Here is a 23018-nt window from a genome sequence, read left to right on the forward strand (position 1 = left end):
CAGAGTTGAGCAGAAGCTGTTAAAAGGAAAAAAAATAACCACAAAAAGAACAAAACAAACAGACACAACAATGATTTATTTAAGGGACAGAAGAGGGAAGTGTCCCAAATATTAATTTTGGAGGTTGGCAAAACTGAAGTCAGCCAAACAGAGTCCAAAAGAAACATTAAAATAGAGAAGTATTCTGTTTCAGTGACTGGCTACATCACAGAGAGGAAGGAGCTTCAGGTGTTCCTGCCATTCTATTGCTGAAGTAGCAATTATCTGCCTTTCACTGTGCTATTGTACAGTCAGACTCATTTGATGGAAAGATGTTCTGAGACAAAAGGTTTAAAAATACTCTCCTGTTCACGGGTTCCTTTAAAAAAGTGTTTTGTTCTGTTTCTTTTTTTTTTAAAGTCACATTTATTTGACAAGGGAACATTATTATTTCATTGAGTTTAAGATTAGATCATTAGACTTGAGACACTATTATTTGTTACAATTGTCCATGACTGTCAAACACAAGATCTCATTTCAGCAGTGGTTATCATTAAAATCATCATTAAAATGCTCTTAATCATTAAAACAAGAGACAGTATGATGCACATTAAAGACCACTTTATCTCTCTCCAGCCCATACATACAAAGACTTGCCCAGAAGACTGCCTATAATATTTGCTGGACATCTCATCCAGACAATAAATGTTTTTAGGCACTTCAAAGTTAGTGACAGCTAAGCACAGGGATTCCTCTTCTCAGATCTCATTCTGACAGTTTAGCAACCCTAATAACTTTTGTGTGCAAGTCAGTTGTTGTCAGGGTACTAGTTATCGTGATCTTCATATATCCAGAATAAACCCAACACCAAATAGCAACAGAACCAAAAGAGAGATTGGCCTCTTTTAGAAGCAGTACTATGGAAGTCCTTAAGACAAATGCATGCCCAAGAGGCTCCAAATGCATGTGCAGAATAGTCAAAACAAGAAGAAACTCGGTAATTCAGTTTTAATAATTGTCCTGCATCCCTGGTACCTCATCTGCTAAGGACCAGAAACGTGACTTCCAATTTCATCAAAGTTAGTTAGCATTCCTGTTGGCAGCTTTGCATGAACTCTGACCAAATGCAACCCAAGCACCTTACTCATCACTAAAACACACTTTATCTTAGGATTCATGACATAATGTTGACTAATCACATAATAGGCACCTTAACTACCATGAAAAATGGCTTTTCTGCCCAGATATTGCCAGGATTTAGGGAAGATGAATGAATTTCCCTAGAAGGTGACAGCTCCTTTCTCACATTGCCTAAGATCTTAATATTGCACTTAGCATAAATATAGTCTTGCCCTATTAAAAGGTGCAGACACATGCAACGATTGTGAGATAACACTGAACATCTGCGTTAACACCATGAGACTAACCTCATGCCAACTGATTTCATTCCAGGTTAGATAAGTAACTACCACACCTGCCTTTCATTACAACTCTCAAACCAGCTCCATTTTTAATATTAAACTCAGTTTTAAATGCTAAATATAAAATACTAAAGTAGCAGTCTGTGCAGCAGCTCTGATTTGGAGCAGAGAACTTCATGGGAAGTCTCCTTCTACCATGCACTATCTGATAGAATCTCCCTAGAAACAGTTTGCATCAGCCCATCACCCTTCAATCAGCCCATCACCATTTCTCCTGCTTGGGTGCTGTTTAAGCCCATTAGCTGGGTACCCCAGCTTCTCAGTACTGTCCTCCCAGAGAAGACAGGCTGCTGCTTTGTGCTCTCAAAGGCAATGGTGAGTGAAATTGGAGATGTAGCTTTGCTGCTGAGAAGGTATATAAGTAGCAGATAAAACATGTTACTGGGATGGTGACATAGTGTGAGCACTAAGAACTGAAAAACTAGGTTCCAGGAGCAAAATGTCTGACAGTTTGCATATGCACATTCAGTTGAAAGTGAAGTTTCAAGAGGAAAACAGTTAAATATGGACTCTTCTCGTGATGAAATGAAATTAGTCCCCTATTGTTTAGTTTGATGACAAAAAATACCAGTTCAGACACAGCGTGATACATCTACAGTCTTCCAACAATATTGGCTTGAAAATTCAATTCAAAAGCACCTGGATAAAAATTAACTTTATAATGAAACTCAGGCTCTGGAGCTATGGATGGGCTCAACTTCACAAAGACTGATCTCAGAGCAGGCAGGTGACTGCTATACTCTCTGAGGTGTCTGCTAGAAAAGATTTTCTGAGAAACAATATAGTAGAAGATCCATATATATTGTTAGAACTATTCAGCAAATCTTATGAGAGAGTTTACTCAGTCAGTGGGAGGAGTACTTCTGGTGTTCTTGTGAGAATTTTAGTTGTCCAAGCATCCATAGTATACCCTAAAATTTGGTCTATACTTACTGAACTCTGCAGCAGACCACCTTAATAGGAAGAGACTACCACCATACGTGATTCAGTGACTGCTACATGCTAGTTTGGTACACAGATTATGAAAATATGTAGATCACCATGTCAAAACTTACAATAACATACCCACAATATCTGTAAGTCTGAAATATGGATGTTGTGCTGATTTGCACATCTACCCAGAGTAGAGTAAGCTACTTTGATAAACAACTTGTATACTTTTTGTACCAGCTCTCACACATTGTACGAAGTAGCCAATAAGTGGCCAACAAGTGTGGAAATAGAAGTACTATGAGTGCTTAGACTGGAGCTGGATAAGACTAATGAAGAGGAATAGAGTTTCTTGGAGGAAACACTATGCAGATCTGAGGTTCCTCCTGTGAAATTTGTGGGTTCCTGAGACATCATCAGACTGCTGTGACATCAGTAGCACTGCGCTATTGCAATGTATGAACCAAACTAACCCAAAACATGTTGTTTTCCAGTGCTACAAACATAACAACACAACTTTGCCAAGAGCAATGATGCTATTATAACAAAACTCAGTCTCAGAAGGCTAGATGTACCTTAGGAGTTTATATACTGTATATATGTAATGGTTTAAGAAATGTCATCTAATTTCCATCCAAGTAATGATAACAGCTGTTATCTTTGAGGGATCTTTATGCTTTGGTCCAAAATGTTTGTAAACTAGAGAATGCAGATTTTTTTTTTCATCAAGTGATCCTATAAGGCTTTAGTGAATTTGATCTGGATGAGGGGACTGAGTGCATCCTAAGTAAATTCTCAGATAAAACCAAGGGTAGACCTGCTTGAGGGCAGGAAGGCTATTCAGAGGGAGCTGGACAGGCTGGAGCGATGGGCCGAGGCCAATTGCATGAGGTTCAACAAGGCCAAGGGCTGGGTCCTTTTAAAAAGGTCTTTTCCAGCTGTCATAATTCTGTGATTCTAGTAAGTCAGGCTCTGTTTTTAAGGATATTTGCAAATTTAATATTTACCAGCACTGCTATTATTTTAGTTCATGACTAATCCTTAAGAACCCTACAACTATTACATGGCAAGTGTAACTGCAACTAACTGAATAAGGCAGATTCAGTGAAATAGATACTTTAGAAAGGCATATCTAAGTTCTACAATTAGGAGACTAAAATTACATGGCTAGAAAGAAAGAAATTGTTCTCTTGAGATCTCTGATACCTGTTTTTATCTTCGTTCAACCACACCAGAGAGAGTTTTTGAGTATAAAAATTGGTCAAGTTTGAGCTTTGTTTAGAAACTTGCCTGATAATTAGATGCAAAGGATGTTAACTATGTATCATTTTTTTCCACAGTGCAAGCATAAATTATTTCCTGTAATAAATTTCACTTTACATGTTACTAGGCTGTATATAGATCAGAAATGGATATTTATAATTAGCCTGTATTTGTCTTAACCTCTATCTTTGTTTCCCAGGGTTGCTATGGATAACTGTTCTTCCACCTCCTGTGTTCTCATTTTGCAGGTCTTATGAGTCTCACAAGGATGAATCCTTTCTTCCACAGCATTCAGTATTTATACAGTGACCTGGTGAAGCAATATGAGTGAAAATATGGGTAATGCTGCAGTCAATATTACATCTTATTGCTGTTAAACCTCAAGAAAAGCATACTGCAGCCTTCCTGTGCATTCCTGGGATGGTTGCCTCCAGCAGTGTACACAAACTGAGAAATGTGCTAACAAGAGAAACATTTTCAGGAGTTTGCCCTTTTCCTAAACTCCTGTTTCCTAAGAATAATAAAATTCATGCTAAGTATGTCCCATGAATGACAAAAATGTCCACTTTCATTTGCACCAAGCCAGGATACAGTATCCTGTTTCCTTTGATGAATACTGCCACAGTAATCCATTGATGGATTGATTTATTTCAATGCACATCTGAAACTGGTAAGAACTGCAATGAAATATGTGCTCCAGAACACTGCTGCCTTGTAAGGAAGACTGCTTTCAGCTCAGCACTTCATGCTTTAAGAGACTAAGTTCTCCCAAAAAGAAAACCGTAAGCTCATGATGGCCCAGGGGTATTGCTACCAGAAGGACTTCTAGCCCTTCTCCTTAATGGCAGAATGACTTATGTTTTGCCCCTTCCAGAACCTGGAAGTTGCTGAACAATAGCCCAGGGAGGCTGGATGAGTGGTGAGTTTGAGCAGTTGATCTTACCCTGTGCCATTAGGAGAGTGAACTTTCTCCTGGAAATAAATGTAGATTCTGGGATTTACTGCCTTTATGTATCGCACAGTTTTCAGACAATGTTTGCAACTGCTGACAAGTGGATAGCTTTCCCAGTCTGCAGCCATACATTCCCTTGCTGACACTCCAGCTCTGCCTGACCCATTGACCTTACCAGTGGTGGAGTGGATTGAACAGCAGCTCCGGGTCAAGGACAGGGGCTGCAGTGGTGGCCTTGAGCCCCTGCATGGCCTGGAAAGCAGCACTGCTCACACACCAGGAAACCCTGTCCCGGCAGGGCTCCCTGCCCTCCTGCAGACCACGTCCCTCTGCACACCTCGTATCCCCGTCCCCCCGCACCGCCCTGCACATACTCCCGCATTCCCGTCCTGCCGCATCCGTCTGTCCTCTCGCATCACCCTGAACATCCTCCTGCGTCTGTGTGTCTTCGCGCATAGCGGTGCATATCCTCCCGCATCGTTCTGTCCTCCCGCATCGCCCTGCACATCTTCCCTCGTCCCTCTGTCCTCCCACATCGCTCTGCACATCCTCCCTTGTCCCTCTGTCCTCCCGCACCGCCCCTCTACCCATCTCCCGCGCCCCCCTCCCCACGGGACGCTCGCAGCCCCCTCCCGCGAGGAATGCAGCTTCTGCTCCGTGAGTCCACACGCTGGGGACGCCCGCACCCGCCCCCCGCCGCGCTGCAGACCGCCGGCCGCGGCCCCGTACCCCCGTACGGCACGGTACCCCCTCAGCCCCCGCCGCCGTGCCAGCGCGGAGAAAGGCGGCACGAAGCCGTGACGTCAGAGCAGCGAGAGGGGGAGGAAGCGCCCTTGTGATGACGTCATGCTGCTGCGTGCCCGCGCGGGCCGGGAGCCAAGGGCCGCGGCTGCCGCCGGAGCCCGCCCGGAGCCGCCCCCGGCGGGGCGGGGTGAGGCGGGGCGAGGCGAGGAGCGGCGCGGCGCGGCGCAGGGCAGGGCTGGTGTTGGGGCAGAGCCGCGGCGGGTGCGCGGGGCCCGGGCAGCGCCGTGCCAGCAGCTCTCGGAGCGGAGATGCGGATGGCACTCGGTGCGGCAGCGGGTGAAGGGGCAGCGCAGAGCCCCGGCCCCGCCGCCGTCTCTCTGGGCTTGAGCGTGGCCGTTATCTCCAGCCTGGTGAACGGCTCCACCTTCGTCCTGCAGAAGAAGGGGATCGTGCGGGCTCGCGGGCGAGGTAGGGGCCCGGCGCTGCGGCGGCGGCAGGCGGGAGCGCCTCCCCAAACCCCTTCGAGCTTCCCAGCTTTTCGCCGATAACCTCCCAGCTCTCCGGAGCATCGCCCCGAGCCCGTCCCGGGAGCAGCCCGGCCTCCGTCGCGGTTCCGCGCCCGCCCCTCGCCCCCGCGGAAGGGCCGCGGTGGCTCCGCGCTGCGGCGGTGGCAGGCGGCCCGGGCGGGGAACGGGGTGGGGATTGCCGCGGCGCTCGGAGCACAGGCACCCCAGGACCCTCACTGCCGGTGTGGTCTGGAGCGGGGGATACCTTGCAGGCGGCTGGAGCGGAGCAGCCGGCCTTAGTTTGCCACCTTAAGCGTGTTTGACATCAGAGGTCGATGACTGGAGCGCGGCGTAATAAGGGGTGCGATCAAGTGGGGAGCAGTGAGGAGGGGTTCACGTGGTCAGCAGCAGCAGCTTCCCGATGCATGGCCAGCTCTCCGGTCTCCTGCTACGCTGTAACACAGCGCTGGGGCCTCGTGTGTGTGTGTGTCCGCTCATACATAGGTTCCTCATGCGGCATTTTCATATGCCTGTGGGACCCGTGTCTTTGGTAGCGATAGTTTCTTGCCATGAACAACACCAGCACATCTTGTCACTTGTTTATTCCACCTCCTCCACGGACGCCCAGGACAAGTTACATCAGTCACGTGGTGGTTTCCCTTTGTAGAGAAGGCAGACCAGTAACATGAAATCGTTTCTCTCTCTAATTTTTTCATATTGAAATCCCGTATCTCATTATTGTTTTCTGAGATAAACATATTCAGGAAGTGGCTGTGCTGTCTAGACAGTTTAGCCAAAACAAAGCTGTAAATTCACAGAGCATGAAGATCTTTTGTGTTTTATCCTGAAATTGGAGCTCCCCAAAGCATGCAGCTTCTGAAGAACATTTGCTAGTTGCACCTCGATGCTTTGACTATAGAAAGATGCAATATATTTATCTTTTCTTAATATCATGGCTTTATGTGAGAGGGAAGTTGTAAAGACGGTTTGCGTTAGGCGTTTTAATTGCATTTCTGTGGCCAGTAGCTGTTTGTTTTGTAGGTGAAGGTGTCTCTGTGTGTATGGGCAGATGCCCATAGCTTCTGGGAGCTCTTTCTTACGAAAAATCCTTTTTAGTGACCAAGAGTGCCAGGTACTTTCTTTGTATATGTGTGTGTATGTAAGTATATATGTATACACACACACATATGTATTTGAGATGGTGTTCAAGCAGCAGTGCATTTCCAGCACCTGCTGCATCAAGCGTGTTCAGGGTAGATGCAGCAGACCAAGCTTGCAACTACATTACTACCATCTGGCAGCCTGATCTGACAAGTTTATTTTTCCTTTTCTGCAATAATCTTATAGTTCAGGGCCTCAGACAAACTACTGTTTTGCAAGCATAGTCTCCCCGGCCCTCGAGATGGCTGTAATCCATTTTTGTTGTCCACAGAGAGATCATGTTTGCATCATAAGTGCAAATCTTTTTGTTTTTGTAAAGCAAACAATGAGAAAATTCAAGAGAAAGTAGACCTGCTTTGGTGGGGGGAGGGTTGGACTAGATGATCTCTAAAGGCCCCTTCCAACCCCTACCGTTCTATGATTCTATGGAAGAGATGACTTTCCATCCCAAAGCAGTTGGAGGAAGTTTCCATTTTTCAGTCTAGTTAGATCTAATTACTCCTGAAGAGCTTTCGGTGGAGCACTGGTTTAAGTGGGTGAGGGGGTGTCACTGAGAAGTGCCTGCCTTCTCAGTGCTGGCAGCTGTAAAACATCCCATTTTGAAGATATGACTGATGTTTCGTGTATCCTTGCTGAGTAATTTGTTAATATTTCCTCTTGCGTTGCCTTCGGTCTACCAGCCGGAGCTCTGAGGCTGAGACGGTCAGTGTCAGATGATGTCTTTTTTTTTCCATTGGCTTCAGTAGGTGTTGTATAATTAACAAGAAGGTACTTCAAGTCTTTTTCTGTCTTCTCTGCTGAATCAATAACAGCATATCACCTCAATTAGTAATCCTCGCTCAGTTACAAACAGCAGCGGGTGACAAATATTTCTGAAAAATTATCTTACTTGAGTCAATATTTTCCATAATTTGTGCCCCCAACAGGGTTCTTATTTTATATGCAATAACAAAAGTTTAAAAAATTGTGACACCCACTCTAAAGCTGGCCATTTTCATTAGTCATTTTCAATCTCATTTCAATTATATAGTGTGATTGCCAAGCGCTTAATGTTTTTATGTATCTCCAGAGTTATAGATTACTGTGTTTGTCTTTCATTTGGGATTTCAGAGTAGGTACAAGATTGCATATTGCTCCAGCAGCTCTTGGGAGAGCATCTTTCCAAATAAATGCAGAGCTGAATTGCTAGAAAGAGGAGCAGAATGTAAGCACATAACATGTAGCCAAGGTCACGCTCGGTGGAGGCCAAGCTTCTATTTAGTAAGTGGTCGTTAGCCCTGGTATTCTACAGAAGCAGAACTTTTAAAATGTGGTCCACGGGCTCCCCTGGCGCATCCCAAGGCAAGAGTCTATAATCTGACAGTGAAAAGAATCATCCTTGATCTTGGGAGGCACTAAGGGACAATCCAGAGTTTTTGCTCCTCTCTTTGAAATGAAGCAGTATGTCATGAATTCAGAGGCTTCAGGCATAGCACTTCCCAGTGCTCAAGTGCAGGAGGATTGGTCTGTGCTATGGTACTGCCAAGACAATTTCTCTGCTATAATTTCTCAATTTCTTTGAGGTTCTATTAGCAAACTAATTGATCCAAATCATATTTTGTTTCCACAGTTTTTCCATTCTCCTGGTAGTGGTTCCAATCTGTGTGTTTAAATGTCATCCTCGGAGGCATTTGGTGACATTTGGGAGGCTTTTCTATGTAATACTATATCAGTGTCAAACAGGTACTTCAAACTGAAAATCATAACTTCCTACTAATATGTTGCCTCTAACTTGGACACTTAGGCCAAATCCAGGCACCCTCTCTCTTTTTTTTTGTCTTCCCTCCCACTCAGTTGCCTTGAAGAACGGGGTTAAGATGAAGGACCTTAGTAGCTGAGACTGTTGAAATTATTCTGATTCATAGATCCAATATTGCAATTTCATATTATTCTAATACATCTTCCTGTACTTCCTCTTCCAGGTACTTCATACTTAACAGATATAGTATGGTGGTCTGGCACTATTGCGAGTAAGTATCTGAAAAGGTTTGGTTTATACTGAAGGGAGAAGTTGTGCTTAGATGGTGAAATGAGACCTCAGGAAATCTGGAGTCTCATCTTGAATCTCGTGCTTACTTGTCATGAAATTCCCATCCCTCAGAAATATCCCACCTCTGGTCAACTCTCACTGTGGCTACCGTGTCAGATGATGTTTGAGAAAGCAAAGAGCTGGGACATCTTTCCACACTTCCAAACCGTTTGATGCTTGCAGGCCTTGACAGCCACATGCTGCTCTGACTCTGGGTTCCCATATGGTTTGTGTCTCTGGATTGTGCTGCTCCACTCAGCTTTTAATAAAAGTCACAGCTGAATAAGAAATTGTCGCCTCGCACAAAAGGGTTCATTGGGCACATGTTATTTTTCAGATCAGAAAGCACTTAGCCAGCCTCCATTTAAAAAAGAAAAAGCCTTTTTGGTTTCTAGCTTGACAGATATAGTTTCAGTTTTGCTTTAAATCGACAAGATTAATGCGAAGCCTTGTGTGGTGCTGATATGAGATCAGTGTAATTTTACTCTCAGTATCTTTGTAAACTCTGCTGGCACTAAGTTCATCCTCTGATGTGAACCCGGAGCATGGGGAGCAGCTGGCTTTCTCCTCTTGCAGTTCAGCTCCAGTTCTAATAGTGAGCTTAAAATCATACCCTACTTTGAGACTCTAATCCAGGTTTTTTGTGAATTATTTGGAGATGGTCCGATACTGTTTCTGAAAGGTCCAGGTGCTCCCCTCATTTCATGGCAGCAAGGCAAGGTTCTGCTTTTGTTGTTTTCGGTCTATGTAGAAGCAATGGAAACCTATAGATCCGTTGAAGGACAAAGTTCACAGCAAGTATAGAAGCCACCAGAGCTTCAGAGGAAAGTCCTCAGCTAATTTAACCAAAGTTTAAGTAGTTCTCTGTCAGCTTTCTTCTCTGCCAGGATCACTGCTACCTAAGTAGCAATAAACATTAATCAGTTGTTTATTGCTTGTGAGGCTCCTACCTTGAATCTCCAAGCAAGAAGGGTTAAAATAAGAGCGATTTTATTACAGGAGTTTATCTTGGTGAATCAGAGAAAACAATTTCATGCTTAAAAGAGTGGGGTGAATTGTATGAAGGCAAAATAGCTGAAGGGAATGGTGTCTGTTGGCTTTTGTCCAGTAGCTAGGTGCAGGTATTTGAAAAAAAAAAAACCCTCAGTAAATGTACAAAGGAACCAAGGGAAGAATTGCTTAAGGATATTAGAGATTCAGAGTTGCATCAGAGCCACAAACAGCAATAGCCAGGGCCAGGTAGGCACCTAGAGTTAGGCAGAGAAGGGCAATGTTTGGGGAATTAGCAGTATCCCCAGTTATCTGGGCAAGATTATAACAGCTGACATCATTTTCTCAAGCTGGGAATTTGGAGTTTGAATGACTAACAAAACCCACATAAAACTCTTATCAACTTGTTTTCATAATATTTGTTCAGATGGTGAGCAAGCATTTCTGTGTTGGCATGCTGACTCAGCATAACAGTGCCTAACCATTTTGATGCTTGGGGATCCATTGGACTGCTGAAGACTTCAAGGGAAGGGCTACAGATTCTGCTAAGGGACTCTTTCTTACACTGTAGTCAAAAGAGTGATAGCAGCATGTGTACAGGTATTTCAATGAGCATTAAACTAATTAATTGGCCAATTAATTAGCTTTAGCATAGGTTTTGATAGCAGTATAGATGTGACTTTTTTGTAGTGGATATCTCTATGTTAGCGCTTTATTTCAGATGCAGAGTACACTTGTGAGGTGAATCTCTAGTTTGTTTCCACAGACTATGCTTTATTTCATATTGTGGAGCAGTGTTGGAGCTCTCAGACAGGACTTTAGGTGAAACTAAGTTGGAAGATGCACTCTAGGAACATGTCTAATGCACATGAGCTGTAAATAGACTTCCTGTTCATGGGAGCAGGCTGAAGTTAGTCTCCAATACAACCCTGACATAGGTAGAGCAGACACCTTTTGCTGTTCAGATCTACTCCTGGTCTCCTTGCTGGTATAGACATGTCAGTGTAGATCAAGTTTTGTGTTGCAATAACTTCAGGGACATTGGTACTCCTTTAGTAAGTTTAAAGCTGTGTGCCTTCAAGAACCCAAGCCATGTATTGACTTACTTCAATACTGTACCTGGAAAGGAATTTCTGTACAGAGAGGACTGGATAGGTTGGCAGCAAAGGCCCTCAACATCAGGTAGATGGTAACAGTTACTCAGATTCTTTTTATAATTAGTCTTAATAAGTCCTGGTCTGCCTTTTGTGGTGGTAAGAGATTGTTACTAGTACCCTATGGTGATACTGAAAATCTCTGGTAAGTTCAGTTGCCTTACAATATGTGCAGTCTGCCTAAAGCTTCAGAGACCTAATTTATGGATCAGCGTTGGTGCCATCTGTTAATGGTTCTTCTGACAGAAAGTTAAGGCACCTGACCTCCAAAAAACCAAAAACAACCTTTGTCAGAGTCACTTGGAAATGTGTGCCATCTGCAGAAACACAGTGTGCCAGTGTGTCCTCCCTGCAAGATCTACCCCAGTGCCTTCAGATGCCTTGAAGATAATGACAAAGTTTGCCATGTACATCTGCTGAAAACCAAGCCTGAGACTGATAGCTGTTACTCTGATCCCAGGGGCAAGGAGACCATTGCTGACTTTTGTGCTCTAGAAATGCTGCTCATTAACTTACCTGACTCACTCCTGCACGCAGAGAAAGCCTCAGTGAATTGAATTAGTATAATTTTGCACACTCTGCAGTTTTGTAAGTTTGTTTATCTCCTTTGAGTTTCCTGTAAATTATGTGGGTCTTCAGCTTAGCAAATTGATTAATATTTGCACAATGCTTTGCAAGTGTAAAGAACAGGATGATGGTAACGATATTTGATAGTCAAGTGCAGTGTCAGCCTGAGAGTAAGGACAATTTGGATTCTTTAGATGCTTTTAAATGCTGATAATAGCTCTTAACATCAACTGGAAATCTGAGCTGTATGTAATTTCTGTTCATTCTCAAGGTTCTTGCCAGTTACCACAGAGTCCTTAACTATGCAAGCATTGTGTTGACCTATTATAAACATGCCAGCACTTACAAAACCACCCAGCTTTTCTTTTTTAACTGGAAACTTGAACGCATGAACTGTCTTTTATCACAGCTGTGGTGTGCAACAGTGTGGTACATGTTGGAATTTACTTTTATTGGGGTAAAGAAAAAAAATGAGATTGTGAAGCTGTTATTGTGACTTGTTAGGGATCTGTTCTTTTTACAGTGGTTAGGAATTGCTTTTGATGTTGTATAGTGCTGTGAAAACTTAATGCAGTCTACTGTGTATTGGACAGCCTTTATGCACGTGCTTAGTATTTCATTATTAGATTCCTTTCCTCAGTACTGTCCTTATTTACCCTCCAGAAGGTAACACTGCTGTTAGCAACTGTAACCAAGTTCATTTGTATTGCAGTCATTCATGTTCTAAAGATTAAGTCATGGATTATATATTGTTTTAGTCTTTTTCATACAAACATTCAGATATAATTTTGAGATATTTGAGAGTAATTCATGAGTGTTTTCGATTCCTAGTCTCATTTATATTCAGCTAAGAGAAGGTGCAAATAAGATAATTTACAGTGCCCTTTTGGATCTTCTTGTGAGGCAAACAGAAATCCTATATTAAAAAAAAAAAAATATGGTCAAATTCCAGCCATTTTTTTTGTAAGTGCAAAATTAACAGAGATCAGCAAATCTGTAACATCTGTTTTCCAGTTAGGTCAGTCTTTCCCAAACAGTATTGGGTAAGTTTTCATTACTTCTTTTCACAAAGGGATCTAAAGGCTTATTTCTGGTTCGCTTGACAGTGGCTCTGGGTCAAATAGGGAATTTCTTGGCCTACACTGCAGTCCCAACTGTGCTAGTGACGCCCTTGGGAGCTCTTGGTGTTCCATTTGGGTAAGAGTTTGCTTTTCTTGTTCTTATCTGAGTGTTGTTACTACTTAATAAAATGTCAGATAGACTCAGTGATCGCTGGAGGTCTACTGAGAACTCTATAAGCTAGTCATACTGGCTTATGATAGTTAGTGATATGTTATAGTGTCACCTATTCCTGTCTTCCGTATCAAAGTGGCAATGGGGAGGGGGAAGGCAATGGTGAAGAAAAGGTTCCTGAGTAACTTCTGCTTTAACTGTCAGTATGATCTGGATCAGATAAACTTTTTATTTTCCCTTTCCCCTTCACTGTGGTTATTCTAGACTCTTCTACCTGTTCTCCTATTCACAGTTCCCTTACTATGTAGATCTTTTGTCTCACATTCTTTCTCTCCTCTGCTGTGCACAGCCCGCATGTGTTTATTGATGCTGGTTTTCACTTAATTAGATTTGGCCCTTTTCCTGAAGCGAGGGAGTGCCTTGCACATACATGCCTCCAGCCTCCTGAATGTTATGTTGAGGGGGACTGGGACACAAAAAAGGCAGTGAGTGTTCATAAAAGGAGTTTAATATGCAACTAGAGGATTTGTGAATAGCTAAACTAGAGTTCCAAAGCTACTGCAGCGAAAAAGTGCAGTTCTTTAAAAACAAAGCTGTGCATTGCCTCCAGATTTTTCTGTTGACTGCTGAATTGTCTGTTTGACTGCACTGGTCATCTACTTCAGAGTGTAGATTGCTTTGTGTGGGCTTTGTGACTGCCTTTAGTTTTATACACTTCGAAGCACACTGATGGTGCTCTACTTGCCATCTATTATTTTTCTCCTGGTCCACGTAATTGTGCATATTTTGGCCACTACACATCTGAGCGCTGTGATCTTTGTAACCAACCTCATGACTGTGTAGCACCTATAACATGGGGCTTAGTGACAGCTCACCAAATAATTGATACATGGATACCTGCCTCAAGTGTGCCAGATGCCTGGTTTGGGGGGTTGTTTTTCTGAGAGGCGATGGTGTGGTGCTGTTTTCTGGAGTGGTTTGGTTGGTTGGTTGGTTGTTTTTTTTTTACCTGCGATGAGACATCAAATATTGAGTAAGGCTGAGACACAATGAATCTTTCTTAAGACAAGTCAGAAATGCATTTTGAGCATCCACCAACATTTGATGCTATTCCTCTTGAGAGAGAAATTCATGTTATCACTGTTAAAGCATTATTAACTGGATGTATTAAAACTTTTCATTTTCTTCCTCTTTGTGAAAGGTCCATTTTAGCTTCTTACTTACTGAAAGAAAAGCTGAACATTCTTGGCAAGCTGGGATGTTTGCTGAGCTGCGCTGGGTCTGTTGTTCTCATCATCCATTCCCCAAAGTCCGAGAGTGTAACGACTCAGGCTGAACTTGAAGAGAAGCTTACAAATCCAGGTACTTTGTTCTTTTGTTAACTCATAATGATTTTGTGAGACTGATCAAAACCACAGAGGAGGAAGAGACTTACAGCTTTCACCAGGTAGGGAAATTGACTTCTGAAGAAATGATGATGTGACAAAGGCAAACCAGTACGGTTTTTGTGTAGGAAAACTATGCCTTGCTGTACTTGGAACTTGTCAGTTTAATTGATACAAAGATGCAGTAAAGAAAATGTGGATACTTTTGAAAACATTAACCAGGCAGCAAAGCTCAGAACAATGGCCGTTTGAATGTGTCATTTTCTAAAGTTATAAAAAAGTGTGTCTTGCTACTTAGGGGTGAAAGGTATGATTCTAGGATCACAATTTCAGTTGCTTTATGCAAAGAGAAAAAAAAATGATTGTCTTGTATTCTCTAAGTCTGCATTTGTGTGTTTTTTTTAATTAAAAGTTTATGCTAGATTCCAGTCATGTTCCAAACAGATTTCTTTGCACAATAAAGGTGTGTAGAAATACACTGTTGAGACATAGCTGAAATGCCTATCACAGAGAATGTGAAGTCCCACTAGCTGCTGGTGGCCGCTTACTAGTGCTAATAAGTGCCAGACATACTTTTATTTTTCATGCATATGAACTAAACTAGCAACTATTGTTATTTCCTTTAAGTGCTTTAGATGAGAGAAACTCAAACCTAGTAACATCAGCTCTCCAAAGAATTTGCAAACAAAGAAAGTGTATACCCTAGTCTAAATTTACTATTTAAGTCTGACCAAAATAAATTGGAAATGTTTTGTTTTTTTTAAAACTCTCAAGCAATAAATGTTTTTCACCAGTCTGTGTATTGATGGTATAATGTAATATGACCTCCTATTTGTTCCAGTTCTCCCTATTCACCTTAATGGGATCTAAGTTGAAGTTTAAGCCCTTTGCTAGATCCATGGAACTGCTAATGAATGAGATGTTACAACTTCTGTCACAGAAGGCTTTAAGGAATATAATCCTAAGGGAAGAGAGAACTTTTTAAAAAGCTATCCTAAATCCACTTCAAATGAGTAACAGTGTGTGTTTTGCTACGTGATGATTTGTTTTACCCAAAGAGCATGACAAGATCATCAGTTGCAGATGCCCACAACATCTCTAAAAGCTCAGGGGTCTGGATCTATATTCAGTAGCAAATCTTAATCTTGATGTATACCCAAAGTTCACTGGTATGACATGATGTGCCTGCTAAAAGTTTTGGAAGACCAAGAGTTTTCACCTTGCTATCTATTATCTTGTTTTCTTTTTGTTTTTCAGTTTTCGTGGGTTATCTCTGCATAGTGCTGCTAATGCTTCTCCTGCTTATCTTCTGGATAGCTCCAGCTCATGGACCTACTAATATAATGGTTTACATCAGCATTTGCTCTCTTTTGGGCAGTTTTACTGTTCCCAGCACAAAAGGCATTGGGCTGGCTGCTCAAGATATCTTTCACAATAACCCATCGAGTCAAAGGGCTCTGTACCTCTGTCTGGTACTTCTGGCAGTATTAGGATGTAGCATTATCATTCAGTTCAGATACATCAATAAGGCACTGGAATGTTTTGACTCCTCTGTGTTTGGTGCCATCTACTACGTTGTGTTTACCACTCTAGTCCTGCTGGCGTCAGCCATCCTGTTCAGGGAATGGAGTAATGTAGGAGTGGTAGATTTCTTGGGAATGGCTTGTGGATTCACCACAGTATCTATTGGAATTGTTCTTATACAAGTCTTCAAGGAATTCAACTTCAATATCGGGGATTTAAATAAGCCTAACATGAAGACAGATTAAAATATTTTTTTTTGAGAGGAAACTGGATGGCCCAGGGAAGGATACAGAGCCTTTCATTTCTGATTCAAATATGATTCAGGTTGGTAGTTACCCTCTGACAATTTGGTGGTCTCTCTGATATGATTTGGAGGCCTCCATCCAGTTTAAAAGGAACAGTTGTCCATGTACCCCAGTCAACACAATAAATGACCTTAGTTGGAACCACTGATTGAGTCAGCATAGAGACCGATGTATTTCTTTACTGTACAAGGTAATCCATCACAAAAGATCCAGGGATATTCTGACAGATCTGTGTGTGAGAGCTTGCATTGTGGCTGCTAAGGTACCATTTCTGTGGGCAGAGAACATCAGTTTCTAATGCATTCAATCTGACACCTTTCATGAGTGATATATACCTTAAAATATGAGGGGGGGAAAAAAAAAAGTGAGTGGAACAAGTTGATCTCAATATAGCAATGTGTTCACTGTCAAGGCTTTGAATTCTGAAACAAATGGTGGCTGAGCCATGAAGTGCAGATTTGTACTTCCTAGTGACTGTCTCAGCAACTTGGTCTGCTATGCGGTGAGGACAGTGGGGAGTTTTACATTTAGTTCTTTATATACAACAGTGGACCTTTAACAATCTTTTACTAATTACTTACCAGCTGATGGTAGTGTCCAGGTATGCGTTTTCTCTTTGTAACTTCCATGCATTAAGACATGTCGCATTCATCTCAGAGTTTTTAATTAAGAGCAGACAGAAAGACTGAGAAGGATGTGGAAATGATGCACAGACTCATTGCCTGTACGGTGGCTTATTTGTAAGCAGCTCAGAACTATTTCAGTGCCTTTGTAATCCAAAAATACTGCGCAAATGTGAATGTGTTTGTTTCAGATGGCCTATACTGGCTTAATAATTCGGTCTCACTATCTATAATATTGGACTGTACTCAAATTAGAACCAAGTAAAGCATCCAGAAGGAGCCACACGTTTTTGGAAGAATTTACAAACCTGAACCAAAACCCTTAGATGCCTTGAAAGCTTCTGAAAAGCCTATAGTCCTAATAGGAAGAGGTAATCTATGGGAGGACTGTTTAAAGCAGTCCAGTATACCTTTGTTTTAGTGAAGTGACTAAGTGTTTAGTGAAGTAGCTAGTAGAACCATAGAGTCATAGAGTGGTAGGGGTTGGAAGGGACCTTTAGAGATCATCTAGTCCAACCCCCATGCAGGAGAAAAAGAATGAGAGAAGAGCATGAGATTTCTCATAGCTCAAATAAACATGGTCTGATCCTTTTGTTATGTGGGGAAAAAGAGTTTAAAAACTGAAAAAGCAAGGCATTCAAAGAGCTGAATTTCAGATAACCAACAGGGATATACGTTCTGATCCAGTGACTTGCAGACCTGTGTTAGCAGTTCAGCCATAATATTTTGACAGTTCGTACAGATAGCTTAAGCTATGATTTAAATGATTCTGAACTACTCAGTTTAAACCCCTTAGAGAATATTGATATGTCAAAGAAATAGGTAACTGTCATGTTGTACTTATATTTGGTAGTTAAAAATATCATGAGTCAAAAACTTGTAGAGAAAGCTTGAAAAGCAATAAATGTTGGTTTCCATTTAAGCACAAAAATGGAAGGGTGGAACTCAACATCTCTAGTTCAGACAAAAAACCCCAATGTGATTATGAGACATATTTGATGATACTTTATCAAAAAATCAGCTTTGTGGCTGACAAGAATGTGGAAGCTGACTAATGGTGAATAGAACTGTCCACTCCCTTGTTGGTTAATTAATGTTACCTTAAAACTCAGCCTCCATTTTAGTTTAAAAGGAATGTTACAAGCTGTTCTGATCTCAGCAATAATAGCAAGCAGTGAATCCTAAAGATTTAATATTCTGAGAGAACTGTTCTGAGGGACTAAGAGCCTCAGTAATTTATTTGGAAGCTTGTTTTATAACCTGAAACTGAGAGGGGATTGAGTTGGTGGACACATACGTTGTTATAGGCCACGTGGAAACTGGGTGTCTTGGTGAAATAAAATGGCACTAGCAGAGAAAAGACCATCTTCATGGATTTTTACAGTATTATGTATGGTTTCTAGAAAGTTTGAGAATTGTAGGTGAGGGGAATTGGATAAGGAAAGCTGGTTAACCACTACCGACTGGAAGATGGTATCTCTTGGTTCTCAGCAAACAAGTTTTGCCATATTCATTCCCATTTTTCCTGTTTGAAACGGGAATTGTACATAGGTTGTGAGACCTGTAGTGATACACATTTTAAACCAATGTTTGCCATTCTCTGAAGCAGTCAAGTAGTCATTTCAAAATACAAATTCATAGTTCATGAGTTGCATGTTGGTTTTGTACTAGTCTTTAATCTATGAAGGCTTCTGTGAAAATCTTTAGATCAGAAGGGAAATGATTGCGGTCTCATCTTAGTCTTCCTTTGGCCTTTCTTTGTCTTGTTCTGTTTTAAAATTCATTCCTGTTTTATTTAGAAAGTGCCTGTCCTAGTATGTTAGGCGCATATGCAAATTATTAGTAAATATTAGATCCAAAATAACTTGACTGCCCTGTCTAAACTTTGCTATTTTCTCCACCACACACACAAGTTTACTTGATAAGCACTCACTATGCAGAGTAAGAATAAAGTAGCAGCCATGTTCTGTGGTCCTCTGGCCATCCTTACAGCTGATAAATGTCTGCATAGTTTTCCTTCTCCCCAGCTGCTCCTCACCTGTGATGAGCTTTCTAGAAATGTCTAGTTAAGCTTGATGTTTAAAACAGAGATGTGAAAAGCCAGCACATAAGGTGAAAGAAATTCCTGTGGCCTTGTGCATCGTTTATATCTGCAGCCTTTTACATCATGAATGCTAAATAATGGAAACCTTTATTTTTGCTACTTTTTTCAGTATGTGGCAGTGTTCTTTTGAGTTCTGCTGTACCTGGATCTGGTTCAGTTCTAACTTTAGAACTGTATTAGCATTTTCTGTCATCAGTGTTGGTACGATTCTCCCCTCCCTCCATCCCACACCCTCCTTGTTCTAGGTGTCCTATCTTTTTTTAGTCACGTTGCCTTTCTGATTTAAAAGGAGGCACCATTGAAGTTGGGTTTTAGCAGTTCCCTCTTTTTTTTCTTTGACCCCTTTGACAAGTAAGCACTTAGAATAAGACAGATATCTGAGTTCCATCATCTCAGGGAGCAAATGTGCATAGTTGTCTCCTGAGCTTTGTCATCCCTCATGGGTCTGCCCTTTTCACTTTCTCTTTGCATGATGTCTGTCCATAGTTATGAGCTAGATGACTTCTGTTCTGACTCCAAAGTAGAAGTGGGAGAGGCTACGCATAGAAAGCGAAGTGGACTTGTTACAGTGGTGTGATGTATTTGAATTACATTCAAATCCATATGAAAGGCATTTCATGTCTGGCTTCTGTTATACTTGTCAAACATATTTACTTGGTTCTCACTGAAAGATAGCTCTTGGTCATTATCTCTTCAGTTTATGAAGGATTCATGTGTGTCAGTCACGATCTTTGTTAGGTGTCAAACACAAAAATCCCTCAAATAGTTCAGTAGGAGAATAGAAACGTTTTTGATAAAACAAAAGAATTTGTTACACCTTAAATACTTATGTTAAAAAAAAAAGAAAAAATCTAAACAAGTCACCTGCTGTATTGACTTTCCAGGACTCTGTATGTGTAAATAGAGCCTATTTATTAGTAAGCTGCAACAAACATTAATAAGAACTTGTCTCATCACAGTTTGACAAGTGAGGCTTCCTATTAGTAATCTTGGTTTATGTTGAAAGTGTATATTTTTCTGAAGTAACTAGCACTGATAAATGAAACCACTGGATTAATTTCTTGAAACACTAGAAACTGATGTTTAGCTTTTCTTTGTATTTAAAAAATAGAGGGTTTGTAGTTGAAGAAGATTGGGGGCTAATAAATAAGGGGTGCTTTAAATGGGCAGTTGTTTGCACGTTCTACCCCTCTCACCTTGTTTTGTAAAGCATCAAGGATTCTACAGCAATCCCTCAGTTGTATCTGTTGAAGTTGTACTGTTAAATCAAATGTTATCAAATGTCTGTGTGTTACCTGTTTTCTTTTCTTTACAAAGATTAGGCCTTGTAATAATTCTTTGGTGCTACTGAATATGGGCTGAAGTCATGCAGAATTTTAGCGTGTACCATGCTAGCCACCAATGATGTCAAGAGTTCTTATTACTGGTGCCCAAGTATTTCAGACAGCAGTGTTGAAATGTTATGGATTAAGAAATCTTTTCCGAAAGCTGCAAATCAGTTTGGGATTTTTATTGGGTTTTTTTGTTGTGTTGGGCTCCCCTCCTCTCCCCTAGACAGTTGCTCTTCAGAGTGGAAAATATTACACAATAGAGGTATTTTTAAGTTACATCCTTTTTCATCAGTGGAACAGTTTTAAATTTTTTTCCTTTTTTTTGCTTTTCCTGGAATGTAATAAAAATAGTTCCAATGGGATATGGGGAAAAGGTGGATGGCAACAAACATACAGTGTCAGGTTTGGTTGCTTCAATGCTATTGCAATATAGTTACTACAGATTACATAAAAATGGTTTATTTTATTAGCTTCCAAATAATGTATATATATATTTGTTAATGGCTTACAAGTCAAGCTTACTCTCTCTGCTTTTTAAAAAATAGTTATAGGCATGTTGTATTTGCCTTGTGTAAATTATAGAAGGCTATTTATTAAGTTTTCTGATAACTAATCTATTTATTAACCTGTATTGTTTTAAAATAAATGATTTATTTCTAGCTCAATGCTTGTTTTGTGACTTGTTATCACATGGGGAGGGAGAATCCATTTCCCACTCATCTAGCTGCTGTACAGCCTAAAGCCAATGCGTAAGCTCAAACTATTTCCATTACCCTTTTCATAAAATAGCAGCCTTGCTTTTACTGAGAGTAGCAGATTCTTTCCTGGGTACAGATCAGTTGCCACATGAAGGACTGAGTTGCCCGTATAGTGGTGTCTACCACCAAGCTGTAGTCTTAATGCCTTCATAGTAGTGAAGTCTGCTCACAGGCAAAACAAGCATTTCTGTGGCAGAAATGTTTGTTTGGGGCCTGAGTTACTTCAAACCGTGTCTTAGAGTCATCACATGCTCTGTTTAGGCATTGCTGTATGTTGGCTACTTACCAGAGCTTTTATTTCAAGATCTTCTACTCCATAGTTGGGTATGCATTGAGTGGCAACAGCTGTAAGGAAGTCTGCGTCACCAGTCTAATTTACTATCGCAAGAGCTTCCTGCAGAATCACTTGGAAAATTACAGTACAGTCTAATTTACTATCGCAAGAGCTTCCTGCAGAATCACTTGGAAAATTACAGTAGTTGCCCATCTAATCCTCGATCTGAAATTCTTAGCTCCTCATATCAGGTACTGGCAAATACATGACTTTCAGCCACAGGAGGGGGTTTTATTTGTTGAGTTTTTTTTATAACAGTGGGATTTATGATTAAGAGTTGTTTCAGCCTTTGCACGTGGGTTTTGGGGGATGCAACATGTTACTGCTGGTCAAAATTGAAAGTAATTTTTAATCAAGGAAATTAGTTCCTCTCCAATATAACAGTGGGAAAGATTGATGTAGATTCTTTACTGGCTGTATCATTGCAACTTGATTTTTAAAAGTGTTGATGATATTAATGCCATGTACAAAGACAGACCAGAAACTAGAGGAGCTTTCCCTTCTACATGCAGCATCTCTGGTCTTTACATAAATAGGAAAAGGTGAATGTATTTTGAGAACACATTTTTTAGCAGGAATATTCAATTCTGTTCTTTTGCATCAGTTACATCTCTGAAGCAGCATTGTGGTAACAGCAAGTAGGCCGTTTACATCACTGTTACCGTTGAAAGTCTGGGATATGGCCAGTGCTGAGTGTATGTATCTCACCAATGCAGATCATAAGGGAATAACGTTAAAGATCAAAATCTGGTAGTGCCAAAAGAATACAAAAATAAAGTCCCAGTGATTTATTTTCATTATTATTTATTTATTTTCCCTGAAGTTTGTTCTAACTTTTTAAGTCTTAACCTGAGTCCCTTACGTTCCTTGTGTGTGACAGATCAACTGCTGTATGAGTAGACTTGGCAGACGTGGCTTCTTTGTTTTTATTTGCCATCTTCACAAAATGCAGCAGGGATGTGGCCACTGTTACAGCTGCATGATTCTCTAATCAATTTTCTGCCAGGTATGGACCTTGCTGGATCGACAGCCCTGGTGGGATGCTTTAAAACTCTGCCAGCTGGCACTGTTCTGCCCAGAGCAGCTCTGGGCAGCTGGCACATGGTGGCTTTCATCACAGTCCCTTCACTGCACAAGAGTCAGTACACAACACAAGCTCAACTACCCGCTAATGTTTCCCAAGGTTGTGTGAGTGGCATTTTTGCTCTTTGTCCTTTTAAACCTTACAAGATGTCTATACACATAGTAGATACTAAGCCCTGAAAAACCCTGCCCATAGCCTTGCAAAAGTGCTTACGCTAGCAGATCTCTCTTGTGAAATATATCGAGCACAAAGATGGCTTTTGCTGCTAAGTTACCTGGCAAGAATGGGTTAGGTTAGGCAGGTTAACACCCTTCTCATATTTGCAGTTCTTTCCAGGTACTCAGCAAACATGCCTGAAATACTACGCTGTTGTAAATTACTCAGAGATGCCTTCAGTATTTTCTGGTAGTGCAACCCCTTGCTTCAAAGTAATGATTTTCATTATTTGTGCTGAATTGAGAGCACTTAAAAAAAATTTGTATCTTGTGTGAGCCGATGACAGTATGGTAAGTGGAACTACCAGTGGAAGAAACGTGAGGAAG

At 41.3% G+C, this 23018-nt stretch overlaps 1 protein-coding gene across 1 annotated transcript; it reads left to right on the forward strand.

The window, feature by feature from the left end:
• Nucleotides 1-5566: 5566 nt before the first annotated feature.
• Nucleotides 5567-20882, forward strand: NIPA1 (NIPA magnesium transporter 1). The gene is made up of 5 exons (XM_061998187.1): nt 5567-5817; nt 8978-9025; nt 12902-12992; nt 14230-14390; nt 15671-20882. Exons 1-5 carry the CDS (start codon nt 5658-5660, stop codon nt 16180-16182), a joined length of 972 nt encoding a protein of 323 aa, XP_061854171.1. The 5' UTR covers nt 5567-5657; the 3' UTR covers nt 16183-20882.
• The last annotated feature ends 2136 nt before the right edge of the window (nt 20883-23018 follow it).

This window comes from Colius striatus, chromosome 1 (genome assembly GCF_028858725.1).
Source record: "Colius striatus isolate bColStr4 chromosome 1, bColStr4.1.hap1, whole genome shotgun sequence".
Classification (NCBI taxonomy): domain Eukaryota; kingdom Metazoa; phylum Chordata; class Aves; order Coliiformes; family Coliidae; genus Colius; species Colius striatus.